This window comes from Bos indicus x Bos taurus, chromosome 16 (genome assembly GCF_003369695.1).
Source record: "Bos indicus x Bos taurus breed Angus x Brahman F1 hybrid chromosome 16, Bos_hybrid_MaternalHap_v2.0, whole genome shotgun sequence".
In the NCBI taxonomy this organism is placed as follows: Eukaryota; Metazoa; Chordata; class Mammalia; order Artiodactyla; family Bovidae; genus Bos; species Bos indicus x Bos taurus.
This window is the reverse complement of record NC_040091.1, coordinates 72235120-72251347: the sequence shown is the minus strand read 5'-3', so window position 1 is coordinate 72251347 and position 16228 is coordinate 72235120. Positions and strand designations below refer to the sequence as shown.

The following is a 16228-nucleotide window of genomic DNA, read 5'->3' as shown; positions in this document are numbered from 1 at the left end:
GAGCTCACGGGTGAGATCTAAGTTTTGGCATTACTGTCACGTATTAGATGTGCTTGCTGGGGGCTTAACTTTTTGCGCTTGTTTTAATTTGACTTTGATATATGTGAGAGGTTTAAGTAAAGCAATGACGGCCATAGAGGGGTTTACATTTAGCTAACTCTATGTCATTTGGGAACTGATCATTTAATTTGCAGAATTTTAGGACTTCCTGTTACCTGCTTTATTAAGAGTATAGACATGGCTGCCGTAACAGAGAGCTTTAGAATGGCACAGCCTTAAACAACCTGGGAATGCGTTTCTCTTTCATGTAACAGTCCAGAGATGTAAGAGGTCCAGGGCAGTTTTGGGGGTGGGGTGGGGTGGGCGGGGTGGTACGTGCGGTCAGGAACTGAGGCGCCTCTGTCTTGCTTTTCTCTGCGGCTTTCCCCTCTTGGTCTAAAGGTGGGTGTTCCAACTCCACCCAGCAGGAAGAGGATGACCACAGCCTCAGCGCCAGAACTATTCCAATATCCACCCTTGGAGACACTGTATGTGCTCAGCATCCTTGTGTCCAGATAAAACTTCAGTTCCTGTGCAAGAAGGGAGACTGCATGTGCAGAGTGGGCAGCTCACAGCCTGTCAGTGGGATCGGGCTGTTAGCTTCCCTTTAAGAAGCACCTGGAAGATGGAAGACACGGTGGTTTTGTTAATCAAGTCTTATAAACCACGGTGGAATGGCATTGGAAGGGGAGAGCGAGGAGGATGAGACTGTTGGGTTAGAGGAGGCTTGGAGATGGTTTGTGCTTTTAATTTTTTAACGTATGTATTTATTCGGCTGCCGGCAGGATCTTTAGTTGCGGCGTGTGAACTCTTAGCTGCAGCGTGTGGAATCCGGTGCTCTGAGCATGGAGTCCTGGCCACTGAACCCCCAGGGAAGTCCCTTGGGGCTCCCTTCTCTTCAGGCTTTTGCACAGTAATCCGCTATTCCTGGAGCCTGTGGTGGTCCCGTCCTGCTGCGCTTGGTGCCCGTGCTGGGTTCTGTGGACTCACATCGTGGTCCCTGCTCTCTAAAGGTCCGCTCTGCGGGGAGACGGGTGTGGCAGGAGTGAGGACAGACGTGGCTGGTGTACACTGTGCTGGAGGCAGGCGGGCGGCGTGGGCTCAAGGGAAAGACCTGCCCACCCTGGGCAGGCAGGGTGTGTGTGTGTGTGTGTGGTGTGTGTGATGTGTGTGTGTATGTGTGTGATGTGTGTGAGTGTGTGATGTATGTGTGTCTGTGATGTGTGTGTGATGTATGTATGATATGTGTGTGATGTATGTGTGTGTGATGTGTGTGAGTGATGTGTGTGTATGTGTGTGATGTGAGTGTGTAATATGTGTATGTGTGTGATGTGTGTGTGTGAGATATGTGTTTGATGTGTGTGTATGTGTGTGATGTGTGGGTGTGATGTGTGTGATGTGTGTGCAGTGTGTGATGTGTTTGAGTGTGATGTGTGTGATGTGTGTGCGGTGTGTGATGTGTTTGAGTGTGATGTGTGTGATGTGTGTGCGGTGTGTGATGTGTTTGAGTGTGATGTGTGTGTATGTGTGAGATGTGTATGTGTGATATGTGTGTGTGATGTGTGTGTGATATGTGTGTGTGTGATATGTGTGTGATATGTGTTTGTATGTGTGTGATGTGTGCGTGTGGATGTGTGATATGTGTATGATGTGTGTGTGTGATATGTGTGTGTGTGGTATGAGTGATGTGTGTGTGATGCGTACGTGATGTGTGTGTGTGATTTGTGTGTATGTGCGTGTGATAGGTGTGTGATGTTTGTGATGTGTGTGTATGATGTGTGTGAGTGATGTGTGTGTATGTGTGTGATGTGAGTGTGTAATATGTGTATGTGTGTGATGTGTGTGTGAGATATGTGTTTGATGTGTGTGTGTGTGATGTGTGTGTATGTGTATGATGTGTGTGATGTGTGTGCGGTGTGTGATGTGTTTGAGTGTGATGTGTGTGTATGTGTGAGATGTGTATGTGTGATATGTGTGTGTGATGTGTGTGTGATATGTGTGTGTGTGATGTGTGTGTGTGATGGGTGTGTGATATGTGTGTGTATGATATGTGTGTGATATGTGTTTGTATGTGTGTGATGTGTGCGTGTATATGTGTGATATGTGTATGATGTGTGTGTGATATGTGTGTGTGTGATATGTGTGTGATATGTGTTTGTATGTGTGTGATGTGTGCGTGTGGATGTGTGATATGTGTATGATGTGTGTGTGTGATATGTGTGTGTGTGGTATGAGTGATGTGTGTGTGATGCGTACGTGATGTGTGTGTGTGATTTGTGTGTATGTGCGTGTGATAGGTGTGTGATGTTTGTGATGTGTGTGTATGATGTGTGTGAGTGATGTGTGTGTATGTGTGTGATGTGAGTGTGTAATATGTGTATGTGTGTGATGTGTGTGTGAGATATGTGTTTGATGTGTGTGTGTGTGATGTGTGTGTATGTGTATGATGTGTGTGATGTGTGTGCGGTGTGTGATGTGTTTGAGTGTGATGTGTGTGTATGTGTGAGATGTGTATGTGTGATATGTGTGTGTGATGTGTGTGTGATATGTGTGTGTGTGATGTGTGTGTGTGATGGGTGTGTGATATGTGTGTGTATGATATGTGTGTGATATGTGTTTGTATGTGTGTGATGTGTGCGTGTATATGTGTGATATGTGTATGATGTGTGTGTGGTATGCATGTGTGTGTGGTGTGTGTGATGTGTGTGTATGTGATGTGCGTGATGTGTATGTGATATGAGTGTGATATGTGTGTGAGTGATGTGTGTGTATGTGTGTTATGTATGTGTATGTGTGTGGTGTGTGTGTGATATGTGTGATGTGTGTGTGATGTGTGTGATACGTGTGTGTATATGTGTGTGTGATTGTGTGTGTAACGTGTGTATGTGTGTGATGTGTATGTGTGATGTGTGTTTGTGTGATGTGTTTGTGTGTGATGTGTGTGTGATGTGTATGTGTATGTATGATATATGTGTGTGTGTGATGTGTGTATGTGTGTGTGGGGGGTGTGTGTGAGATGTGACCAGGTGGGTGAGGTCGTGGCACAGGAGGTGTCACTGGGAGGAGGGTTGTGTCTTAAGTGATGGTCCCTGGGGGAACAAGGGAACTAGCTGGCGATGGTGACGAGGCGTTGTCCTCTACTGTACGTTTTTGGCTTACGGTTTTATTTCTGTTTCTCTTCCTAGAAACTCTCAGCGTGGGCCGCAGGACCCTTTGTCACAGGAGCAATGCTGCCCCGGTGGGAACTGTCCTTGTACCTGTTAGCTTCCATAGGCTTCCACTTCTATTCTTTCTATGAAGTCTACAAAGTCTCCAGAGGTAAGGTCCCAATTTTTCTAAATTTGTGTCAGGAAAGCAAGGTGGAGGCGGAAGTGCTCAGAGGTGGAAGGTTCAGGAAGACGGCCTCGTGGGCGCAGGGTGGCTTGAGCTCTGCTTTGCTTTCCCCTTGTCGTGGACAGTTTGAATTGATGACCCGAGTCAGTGGCGGTTTCCACCGTAATCTTGGATCTTCTAGATGACCCCGTGGCTGGTCCTCTGAAGCAGGAAGGTTCGGTTCAGTGGCCACTGAAAGCCGTGGAGGTGCTTTGCATTGATAAGGAGTAGTAACCGCTTAAATTTCTCCCTCGCCACTGGTCCTCTCGGCCACGTGGAGGCTGCCCACGGTGTCAGAGGCCCGGACCACCTTCCTCTTCTTGTCCTGCTGTCTGCCGTGCTTTTGTGCACATGTTGAAGAGGAACTGTTAGCAAGCCCTTGGAAAGGGACGGACCCTCCTTTCCTTTAAGGGCATCTTGGAATAAACATCGCCATGTCACTTCTGCTCACACCAGTTGACCAGGGCCAATTCCCGTGGCCCCAGCTAGTCGGCTGGGAAATACTATGGTTCACTCGGTGGCCGTGTGCTACATACAACTTTCCATACTGGGGAGGAACGGAAGAGAGAATTTTAACGGGTCCACGAGTGGTCTCTTCCATAGCCAAGGACAGTTTCCTAGAGGTGATGGTGAGCCTTATCTTAAGGAAGAATAGAAGTCAGCCAAGGAGAGAAGAGGGCAGAGGCTCTGTGGACAGAGGTGGGTTTGCAGGCAAACGGACAAATGTGTGCCATGCCGCTGGGGTGTGAGGAAACACAGCATGACCTGGGAACTCCGCTGGTGCTTGGAGGGGGGCGCCAAGGGTTGAGCTTAGATCAAGGAGTGGGGATAGGTTGTGAAGGACTCTGTGTATTCCTTTGGCTGAGGCTGCTGCTGCTGCTAAGTCACTTCAGTCATGTCCAACTCTCTGCGACCCCATAGATGGCAGCCCATCAGGCTCCTCTGTCCCTGGGATTCTCCAGGCAAGAATCCTGGAGTGGGTTGCCATTTCCTTCTCCAATGCATGCATGCAGGCTAAGTCACTTCAGTTGTGTCCAACTCTGTGACCCCATGGACAGCAGCCCACCAGGCTCCTCTGTCCATGGGATTTTTCTAGGCAAGAATACTGGAGTGGGTCACCATTTCCTTCTCCTTTCGCTGAGGAGTCTGGACTTTATCTTGAAGGTAGGAGAGTTTGCTGAAAGTAATTGTGCTTACTGAAAATGGCAAAGGTGGGTTTGGGGCAGCATGGTTGGCAGTGCTGAGCTCTGGGTGTCTGCCTCCACATGGATCCCTGGGATTGGTTTGCATCGGCGGGATCAGCCTCGCTCCCATTGTACACGTGTCCCGCTCAGAGCTGTGGGCTTGGTCGCAGAGACTGGCTGTTGAAAGTAGATGAAGATGGTTGGGTCAAGGCCATCCGAATAGCTGCATTCCTCTGCTGGAGGCTCTCAGCTCTCAGGGCCCACATTCACAGAGCTCACCTGCTCTGTGTCAGGCACCCTGTTAGGTTCATTCTGTACCTGTCTTATTCCATCTTTAGGGTGGCCCTGAGATGTGGTGTATTACTTGGGAGACGGGCTTGGCTGCAGAAACACAGCCTCTGCAATGACTGTAGTCAGGGATGGTATGGTGTCTGGAGAGCACCCACGACCTTGGCTCCTTCTGCCACGTTCCCCTGCTGTCCTTGACATATGGTTCCTCTCTCATGACATGAGGTGGCTGCTCCAGCTCAAATGCCATCTTCACTTCTTTTCCCAGCAGGAAGCATGGAAGGGATGGGGAGGACCGATCCTCTTTTCTAGAGCATAACCCTGAAATTTCCCTTTATCGTGTTCATCCAGGTACTGTTCCCTAGATCCCAGCTCTGTGGACACATCAACTGTGAGGGAAGCTAGTAAATGTAATCTTTGGTTGGGAGGCCATTTCCCCCCTCCCCCCGCCCCCCAGTGGAACTGAAGGATTCTATTATAGAAGAGGAAAGAAAGAATGGGTGTTAGCAGTTAGTCATCAGGCTTCTCCATAAATGGGGTGTCTTTGTTATCTGTTGTTACATAACAGATCGCCCTGAAGCTTTGTGATTTAAAACAACCACCGCCGTTTGCTATCACTCACTATTCTGTGAGGTGTTTTCCCCTTTTAAATAGACTGTTTTTTTAGAGCAGTTTTAGGTTCACAGCAAAACTGGGCAGGAAATACAAAGAGCCTCTATGGACTTGGTATCCCAGACAAGCACAGCCTCCCTAACTACCAGCGTCCTGCACCAGATTTGTTGCAGGTAACAACCTGCGTTGATATATCATTATCGCCCGAAGTCTATAGTTTACTGCAGGGTTCATTCTTGGTGTTATTCAGTCTGTGAATTTTGAGAAATGTAAGTTACGTGTTTGCATCATTATATCAATAATATACAGAGGAGTTTCACTGCCCTAAAAATCTTCTGTGCTCTGTCTGTTCATCCCTCCCTCCTCTTTAACCACTGGCAACCACTTATCCTTTTACCATCTTCATAGTTTCACCTATTTTCATTTAAAAAAAAAAAAACATTTTTTTTTTTGCCACACCATGCAGCTTGCGGGATCCTAGTTCCCTGACCAGGGATCAGAACCTGGGTCCCCTGCAAAGTCTTAACCACTGGCCTGCCAGGGAATTCCCCAATTTGACCTATTTCAAAACATCATATAGTTGGAATCTGAAATTGTGTCTTTCACTTAATATGCATTTAAGTTCCTCCTTGACTTTTCACAGCTTGAGAGCTTATTTCTTTTTAGTGATGAACAGTATTCCATTGTCTGAGTATAGTTGATGAACAATATTCCATTGTCTGAATACTCATTCACTGATTTAAAGGCATCTTGTGGCCTCCTAATTTTGGCAATTCTGAATAAAGCTGCTGTTAAATCCGTATGAAGGTGTTTGTATGGACATTACAACACCCATTACTCCCTTTGGGTAAATACCGAGGAGCAGTGGCTGAATTGTACGTTAAGAGTATGTTTATTTTTTATAAGAAACTGCCAGTTTTCTTTCAAAGTAGCTATATATCATTTTGCATTCTCACCAAAAACGGGTTCCTGTTGTTCCACATCCTTGTAAGCATTTGGTGTTGTTAACGTTTTAGATTTCGGCCATTGTGGTGTGTGTGTAGTGATATCTCATGATTGTTTTAATTTGCATTTTCCTGACGATGTGTACTGTGGAGCATATCTTCATACGCTTCTGTATAGTCCTTTGGTGAGCTGTCAGGTCAGGACTTCTACCCATTTTAAAACCAAATTGTTCATTTCTTATTGTTGATTTTCAGCAGTTTTTTAATATCTTTTAGATAATAATCCTTTATCAGATATCTCTTTTGCAGGTATTTTCTCCCAGTCTGTGGCTTATCTTCTCATTCCCTTGACTGTGTCTTTCACAGAGCAAAAGTTTTTAACTTTAATGAGCCCAACTTACCAAGTTTTCCTTTCATGGATTATGGTGTTGTATCTAAAAAGTGTATCTATGGTGTTTTATCTAAAAAGTCATTGCATACTCTGATACTATCCTTTAGGTGCTTGTAATTTTGTGTTTTACATTTAGATCTATGCTACCCGTTTGTGATACCCACTTGTGTGTGTCTGGATTCTTTTTTGTACGTGGATGTTCATTTGTTCCAGCACCACTTGCTGAAGAGACACTCCCATTGTATTACCTTGGCTCATTTGTCACAAAGACTGCCTGAGCAGACTTATGTGGGTCTGTTTCTGGGCAGTCTATTCTGTTGCGTGGATCTCTTTGTTCTTTTACCAATACCAAACTGTCTTGCGTATCATAGCTTTATAGTAAAGTCTTGAGGTTGGATTCTATTGGTCATTCAATTTTATTTTTCTCTTTCAATATCATGTTGTATATTCTAAGTCTTTTGCCTCTCTGTGTAAACTTTAGAATCTGTACCAAGAAGACACCAAGTTTGCTGGTATCTACAAAATAACTTGCTAGAATTTTGATTTGGATTGCATTGGCTATATGTAGGTCAAGTATGGCAGAACAGACACCTAGACAGTATTGAGTCTTTCTACCCATGAGCATGCAATACATATATCTCTATTTATTTTGTTATTTGACTTCATTTGTCAGAGTTTTGTTATTTTCCTCATCTAAGACACATATTTTGTTACTTAAATATCACATTTTTGAGGGTGCTGTTTTTAATTTCAGATTTTGTTCATTGCTGATATATAGTAAAGCGATTGACTTTTGTGTATTAACCTTGAATCCTACAACCTTGTTACAATTGCTTATTAGTTCCAGAAGTTTTTAGGTGGATTCTTTGTTTTTTCTAGATAGACAATCATGTTAACTGCATACAAAGACAATTTTATTTCTTCTTGACATTCTGCTTACCTTCTATTTCATGTTCTTCTCCTTATTGCATTAGCAAGATTTCCAGTACAGTGGTGAGAAGGAACAGCCTTACCTTTTTCCTGATCTGAGCACGAAAGCTTCTAGCTACTCACCATTAAGTATGATGTTAGTAGGTTTTTGTAAATTTCTTTACCCAGTTAAGAAGGGTCCTCTCTCAGTTCTAGTTTGCTTGGAGTTTTAAGTCCTAAATGGATATTGCATTTTTTTTCCAGTGCTTTTTGTGCATCTACTGATACGATCATGTGGTTTTTCTTCAGCCTGTTGTGATGGACTGCATAGACTGATTTTCATGTCCTGTGAGACTTTGTTTTTAATAAATCTGGATTGGACCTAGCTGGACAGCTCTTCTGCTTTGTGTGTTGTTTGCTGGGCTGCAGTCATCTGGTGGCTGAGCTAGGCTGAAACGTCCAAGAAGACTCACTCACATGATTGGGTATCAGTCAAGAGCTCCGCTGGAGGCTGTACAGTTCTCTGTACATGGTTCTCCACATGGCTTTCAAGAAGGAGCATTGCATATGTATAAAACCAGAAGCTGCAGATCTCTTAGAGTACAACCTAGAAAGTTGTATATGTCACTTCTGCCTCATTTATTGGTCAAAGGAAATCTTAGGGCCAGTTTGGATTCAAGCAGAAAAAAGAGATGGCTTTTTATGGCTGGAGCCATAGACCGGGAGAGAAGGGATTGATGGTGGTCATCTTTAGGAGCCTCTACCACAACGAGTATTACAGTTCTTTACGCAAACAGGGATACCAAAGTTGAAAAATATCACTTGTCCAAGGCCACACATCTGAAAAATGATGGAACAGGTTTGTCCAACACTAGACCCAATGTTTTATTCTGTTCTGCCACTCATGTTTGTTGATAATTTAATTTCCTAAAGTGGCTTGCATTACAGGGGAAGCTCTTTTATCCATTGTGTGGTAAAACTTCAAACCTTAAGATTTCAACTCACTGGAATAAAACTTTTCCTTTCTCTGTGGTGAAAGGTACTGGGACGGAGGTGGGAGAGGACCCTTCTGTGGAGGGTACAAAACTATTCTGCACCTCGATTGATCCAGAGGCTGTCATCCTGTTTGACTTCTTACTGACCACACCCTAGCCTGGGGCTTCTTTTATCTTTCCTGCTTTTGTCTTTTAATGTCAGTGCCAAAGTGTTTGGCCACTCCCAAGAAAGGTCTTCTTCCTCTAATGCCTTTGCCAGAAACCAGATCCCCCTGCCAAAGTGTGTTCAGTGGTGCGATGCTGAGTCTTCTTGGCTCCGTGTCTTACTGTCTAATTCAGGAAAAAGTGCTGCTTAACCCACATTATGGAAATAGGTCCACTGGGAAAACTCGTCTTCTATGAAATTTTTTGTAGTGTTTGTCTCTGAAGCAAATTCAGGGCCTAGAACATATTAAAAGTTCAAAGCTTATTTGTTAAGTGAAATGCCACCAGGGGGCATTTGCATGGCTGACTTCTCTGGGCACAGAGGTGGTGTCTTATTTACTAATTTCTTCCTCATCAGCAGTAGCAGGGTTGTCCAACTATGAGGGACAGCAGACTGATTTTAACAGCCCTAGTCAAATGGGATCTCTTGGTAAATCCACAGCAGGGACTGAGCAGAACACACACATACCTCCTTCCTCCCAACTCTACCAAAAGTCTGCTTAGGGCATCTCAAGGTCAAATGCAAGTGCCTGGGGGTGCTGGTGGTTGGGGAGGTGGTGATGATCTGTGCGGGGTGACCTCTCCCCTGGTATTCTGGAGAATGGGGGCTCGTCCAGACCTGCTGCATTACATTCGTGTCTTATGGTTTAGAATATGTAGAAATTACTTTTATGTCTCTCTGATTGCGCTTAATTTGAGGAAAGCTACAGTGAGCCACGCACTAACCTTGAAAGAATGAATGCCTCTGCCTAAGAGAGGGCCCTGAAGTTTTGCTGTCCGTATCAGCTTAATGCAGTTCTTGAGATGAAAACAGTTGAGTTCTCATCAGAGAAAAACCATTGGTGATAGGAGATCACCTGGAAAGGCATCTGGAAGGGAAAGTCTTAGCCTGCTATTTCAATTTACTACCGATTGGTTTATACTCAAATTTTCTATTTCTTCTTGTGCCCCTTTTTTTGACATTTTGTAGCTTTCTAGAGATCTGTGCATTTTATGGAGGTTTTCAACTTGATTAGTATATAGTGGTTCATAACACTCATTAAATTTTTGTTTGTTTCTCTAGTTGGCTTTTATCTCTTTATATATTTTATTTATTTGCATCTTCTCCTTCACTCCATCCCTCCCTTCCTCTCTTGTTCTTCTCCCTCCCTCCTATTTTGTTTTCCTTTGATCACTTGTGTTAGAGATCTTATTAGTCTTTTCAGCTTTGGCTTTGTTAGGTTTGTTAATTCTTTCTTTTTGTTCTCCAGCCCATTGATTTCTGCCCTTATCTGATTATTCCCTTCCTTATTGTTTCTTTGGATTTGCTCTGCTCCTTCTCATTTCAACTTCATGAGTTGAATGCTTGTTTATTTTCTGAGAAATCTGTTTGTACTCTTGTGTCTGATTGTTTTTCTCAGAAGGATTTCCAGAAGAGGAATTATAGAGTCAAACTACATGAAAAAGATTTTAAGGTTCTTGATAGATATACCCAGATTATTCCCCAGGAATTCTTTGTCAGTTAACACTCTTTCTGTTGGAGAATGTCTATCTTATTGTAGTCTCAGCCTTTATTCTTCAGTCCATCTCACATGTATTTGATATATGGTATGAAGTGAAGAGTTGAATTATTTATTTTCCCACCTAGATAACTGAACACTATAAACTATGTCTTTCTTTACTGAATTTTAATGCAATCTTGAGCATGTACTAAATTCTTATATCTATTAAATTCTTTTATGTATACACACACACATATATGCACACACACAATTTGGGGGCTGTCTTTTCCGGGGGCTGTCTCTTCTGTTTCATTGATTTTTCAATCAGTTCTTACATCAGCACTGTGCTGTTTTAATTGCTTTTTGCTTTTTGAATGTCTGAGTATCTGGTGGAGTAAGTTGCCACTCTTTTTTCTTTATTTCCATTCTTTTCTTAGCTATTCTTACTGGTTTATTCTTTGAGATATGTGTTTGAAATGGTCAAGTTTGAAAAAAATGTCATTAGGGTTTTAATTGGATTACAGTAAACCTAGAAATTAATTTTTAAGTAATTAAAAATCTTATAATATTGTGTGTTTTCATCAAGGAGTATGGTATTTTTTTCTCAAGGTTTCTCTTATTTCCCTTAGTAAAAGTTCATGGTGTCTTCATAATAGGGCCTGTTAAAATTCCTGTTAAGATTGTTTCTAAGTCTTTTTTTCCTTTTGTAATTGGGATGTTTTCTAGTTGTATTTTCTGTAATTTCTAGCTGATTATGTCTGGTCTGTAGTAAAGGTGTTTGTTTTGGTTTCTCTATTTTATGTTACAATTATTTAATTCTCTTAGTGTTTGACATTTATCATTTGCTTCTCCTGGTTTTTGTATTTAGATAATATCATCCATACATAATGATAATGGGTCTGCTTCATCTGGGCTTCCCTGATGGCTCAGTTGATAAAGAATCTGCCTGCAATGCAGGAGACCCTGATTTGATTCCTGGGTTGGGAAGATCCACTGGAGAAGGAATAGGCTACCCACTCCAGTATTCTGGCCTGGAGAACTCCATAGTCCATGGGGTCGCAAAGAGTCTGACACCACTGAGCAACTTTCACTTTTTGCTTCATCTGTTATTACTTAACCAGGACTACTAGAACAATGTGGTAGTTGGAAAAGAATGCTATCCTTATTTTAATCCTTGCTTTAATGGAAATCCCTGTATTGCTTTACTGTTAGTGATAACTGAATAAGCTTTGCTCTGGGGGGAAAAATCATGTTAAGGTATACTTCTAGCTCCCTTTTACTAAAATTTTAAGATAAGCAATATATGTTGAATTTTATCCATTTTTTAAAGTATCTATTCAGATGATCACATAGTTTTCCTTTCTCAACCTATTGATATCACTTAAAGATTTTTCCAGTATGGTTTATATGGATTCCTACAACAAACCTACTGTGACTAGGGTATTCTTAAATACACTGCTTGTTTCCTTGTTTAAAAAATATTAATAATTTTGAAATGAGATTGGTTGGCCTACAGTTTTGTTGTTTCATCTGCAGATTTCAATATCAGCATTTTGTTAACTTTCTGAAATGAATGAGGAAGCTCCCCCTCTCATAATATGGGACAGCTTAAACAGTATCAGATTTTGATGTTATTCGCTTGTAAATTTGTCTAGCCATGAAGTCTCTTTTTAAGTAGATTCATTAAAAACTTTTCAGTATCTTTCAGGATTCTTGGTATATTTAGGTTTTCTTCTCAAGTCGGTGGCATTAATATTTTTCAATTTCATTGATGTTTTCAAATGTACTAACATATGATTATATATCATATTCTTAGAATGTTTGGAATCTCACGTGTCTCATTTCTCCTGTTTTAGGAAATTTACTAAGGTTTTGTCTATTTGATAGGTTGATTCTCTTTTTGAAGAACAAGCTCTTGGATTTATTCATAAATTCTACCATTTTTCTGTTATCGGTGATTACTTTCTCATGAATAGCAGCTATCTTAGGTCATTTGGCTTTATAGAGCCCAGGCTCACCTCTCATGGGATAGCTGTCTTCCTGAAAAGCTGCAGTTAGAGACATTTTATAAAAGGAACTGTGCTTTTTATTGAGTTATTTCACAGATATTTTATTTTCATTTCTTTAATCTTCAGGGACAAGCAATTAACGTTTTTCCAGATAAACTCTGTGATACCAGGGAGCCCTGATATTTAAGCAAATATGGAGCAAATTATTTGAATTACTGCCTCCAGTTTCTTTTCTTTCTTTTATATATATGTGTGGTAGGTGGTCTTAAATTGGGATGCAAATGTAGTCGAGCGTATTCATGTTGGGGCTTTAGTTTGTTCCTTTTGCACGCCTGTTCTTATCACTTGTCACTAATCCCAGCTTATGAGAAAAGGATACAGCAGCTCATTTATAGATGAATTTTTTCATGTTGTTCATTTAACACACGGACCTCTCATGAAGGATGGGCTTTGCCAATCTGGAAGTAATTTTTGCCACTTACTTTTGTGATTAGAGGAGTTTGGTTGCAAGATGGCTGGTTAGTTATCTGGGGCCCAGTTCAGGATGGGGATGAAGGCTACCAATCCTGTGTTTGAACAGGTGGCTTTGCCCTTGGAACCAGGGAGCTCGCTGCTCATGGAGAGGGCTGCTAGGGGCCTTGCAGTTAGTACAGCCTTGTGGAAGGACCCAAGCGCCTAGGCCCTGCAGGAGGCAAGCCTGTCTAGACAGCCAGCAAGGACAGTGGGTGTCATGACACAGCCGAGGCTCCGAACGTGCAGCCTGGTGGGGCTGCATTTATCCTTGATCTTTGTTTTCTATGTGGCTTCCCTGGTGGCTCAGTGGTAAAAGAATCTGCCTGCAATGCAGGAGACCCAGGTTCGATCCCTGGGTTGGGAAGATCTTCTGAAGGAGGGCATGGCAACCCACTCCAGTATTCTTGCCTGGAGAATCCCATGGACAGAGGAGCCTGGTGGGCTACAGTCCATGGTGGTCACAAAGAGTTGGACACGACTGGGCAGCTAACATTTTCCTATGTTACTCGTGGCCAGGGTCGTAGCAGATCGCTGACTCCCTGCCTTCCTCCTGGATTCTGGGTCTCCTGGCCCACTCCTTCCTCTCAGGCTTACACCAGTGTTTTCTTCCTAAGCTGATACTGCAGGGAGGGGCTCGTGGGGGCCTGCAGAGAGTCTGCTTTCTTAGTGCCTGAGATAAACCTCTCAGTGATTCTGGACAGGGCGGGGCTGGAGGGCTTTTGAAGGCACCCCTCAGGGTTAGACTCCACAGCGTCTCACTCCTCCGGCCCCCTGCTTCCTCAGCCGTTGCTCCGTGTTGGATCAAACACAAGGACATAGCTTATACATTGCTCTTTGCTGGAGCGTCTCCATCTCAGGCGGGGGCTTCTGCCTCTCCGGGAAGCCCTACGGATTCCCATGCAAATGGTGTGCCTGGTGCCTGTCTGGATAGACCCCAGAATTCCTCAGGAGCTGTAGATGAGCTGCTCTGTCTGTAATGGAGGTTTGAGGGTCATTTTTGTCCTGTGTTGCTTTGCACTCTATTTACATATATGATACGTGTTTACTTGGGCTATTTTTAAACCACTTGTTTTGTTCCCTGAGCGGGAACTGGAAGAGAGGAGAGGAGGCCCTTGGAGCATCTCATGGGAAAACCAGCACCTCGTCTCTTGCCTGTGGTCACGTCCGTGTGCACATTTGAGAGCTGCTTACTGTTAAATTCTCTTATCTTTAGAAGCCCATCTTTTCTGCTCCCTCTCCACTCTCATTCACTACCACAGTCTTCTAAAGCCACCAGCTTCCTAGAGAAAGAAAGAATCCCTAGGAGCTGATTGGAATTCCTCAAATGCTAGAAGCGTTTGAAGGACAGATAAGCCACAATCGGGTGTGCTAGTCTCTAGCAGTGGCTGGTGTCAGATGAGGGTGTGTATTTCCCTGCCTTTTACAACAATTAGAGAGTGCAGTCTCTAATTACCCCTGCCCCACCCCAGAATTGATTTCCCATCACCCAGTTGATGGTAAAAGGGGTAGTTTAGTTAGAGGCTTTAAGTGAACAGTTTACACTGGCCCTTAAAATGCAGATCTTCTCAGCAGGTGGAATGGGGCTTCCGTGGATCCTTTTGTTGGGGGTGGTTGGTGGCGGAGGGCTGGGGGAGAATCAACAGCAGACTTAATATTGAGCGCTCATCTGTCGAAACTGCTTCATTTCTATGCTCTCAGGCAGTTCTGTACAGCACTGAACTTTGGGAAATGGAACCAGGGCGTCTAGAAGAAAGGGCTGGCTCTGCTCACAGTCAGGCCTGTGTGGTGTGGAGAAAAATCGCTCAGCCAAAGAAAGCTGGTTTCTGTTTGCAGTGTACTTTTGCTTAAAAGTGTGAGAAAGGGTTAGTTGCTCAGTTGTGTCTGACTCTTTGCGACCCCATGGACTGTAACCCGCCAGGCTCCTCTATCCATGGAATTCTCCAGGCAAGAATACTGGAGCAGGTTGCTGTGCCCTCCTCCAGAAGATCTTCCCAACCCAAGGATTGAACCCAGGTCGCCTACATTGCAGGCAGATTCTTTAGCATCTGAGCCACTAGGGAAGCCCTGAAGAGTGTGTGAGTTACGATGAAATCACTTGCCCAGTGCGTGAGGATGTGGAGGTCCCTCACCCAAGAAGGTAGAATCAGAGAAGTTCTAAGGGCCATCACTGTTTTCCAGAAAGAGCTCCAGCTGCAGCTTGTCAGCTTCCATCCTCCTAGGTCAGCTGAATTCTATAGCAATGCATTTCAGCTGAATCAAGACAGTCTGGAGACAGTGATCACCAAAGTATCACGGATGGATTTACGTTGTAAGGTATATCATACAGTGTTTGTTTCTGTTGAGAAATCAGACAAGGGTGACTATAGGGTAAGGGAGTTAGAGAAGGAGAGGTTCAGAAAAAGAACTAGACCAGTACTTTGTAGGAACTGATCACCTTTAATGAGGCGAGAAGGGGCAGCAGTCAGATTTGTGAATACTAATCAGTATTAGAGCTGCTGCACTAACCCAAGAAAAGAGTGAGTATATATAGGCATATATGAGGAACTCTGCTGTCTTAAGGGGGCCTGTTCTTCTCCAAGGTGGTTTGGAGTAGTTATCTCTTAAACGGCTGGGGCAAGGAATTCTGGAGATGGGCCAGAGGCTGGACCGGCTGGGAGCTGGGCGTAATCAACCTTAATGTCCATTTTTTTCTTCGGGTGAGAGAGTTCTTTGTTTTTCATAGAATGGTGGGGAGGACCCGGAGGGGAGTTTTAACTCCAGGCTATTTTGAGTCTCATTTCCTTCAGTGACTGGTAGGAATTCTCCAAAAGCTGAGGATTTTGGTCTAGGACGATACTGTCGTGGCCTAGCCACAGGAGAGCTCCTGGGATGTGGCTGCTTCAGATTGAGATGTGCTTTAAGGATAATGTGTCCATGGAGTTTTGAAGAATTAGGAAGAAAAAGGAATATGTGTAATTGTTTAGCGTTGATTCCATGTTGAAATAATGTTTGGATATATTGGGATAAATAAGATATATTGAAATTAATTTCACCTTAAATTTTTGTCTTTTTTTTTCTTTTTACGGTGTGGTTACTAAAAACGTTAAAATTATAAATATGTCTCACATAGTATTTCAGTTGGACAGTGGCAGGACAGGGTTTCATCTTGACTGTCCTGTCCGCATACGATTCCTTTTTTCCCCACTAGAGGGCGATGTGTCCTAACCCGGGGGGCGTCTGGTGCTTCGCACGGACACTTCAAGGCTTTGGAATGTACCCTTCAGTTCAGTTCAGTTCAGTCGCTCAGT

At 43.4% G+C, this 16228-nt stretch overlaps 1 protein-coding gene across 6 annotated transcripts in view; it reads left to right on the top strand.

Annotated features, from left to right (window-relative positions):
* Window positions 1–16228, top strand: part of HHAT (hedgehog acyltransferase) — a 354446-nt gene that overhangs the window by 15813 nt on the left and 322405 nt on the right. For 5 of the 6 annotated variants that reach the window (XM_027565683.1, XM_027565682.1, XM_027565686.1 and 2 more), the window contains exon 2: window positions 3225–3357. In XM_027565683.1, coding sequence (XP_027421484.1) covers window positions 3267–3357 — 91 coding nt within the window. In that variant the 5' untranslated portion in view covers window positions 3225–3266. Of the gene's footprint in view, window positions 1–413; window positions 1053–3224; window positions 3358–16228 lie in introns of those variants that run through there. The other variant, XM_027565681.1, reaches the window with a different exon arrangement.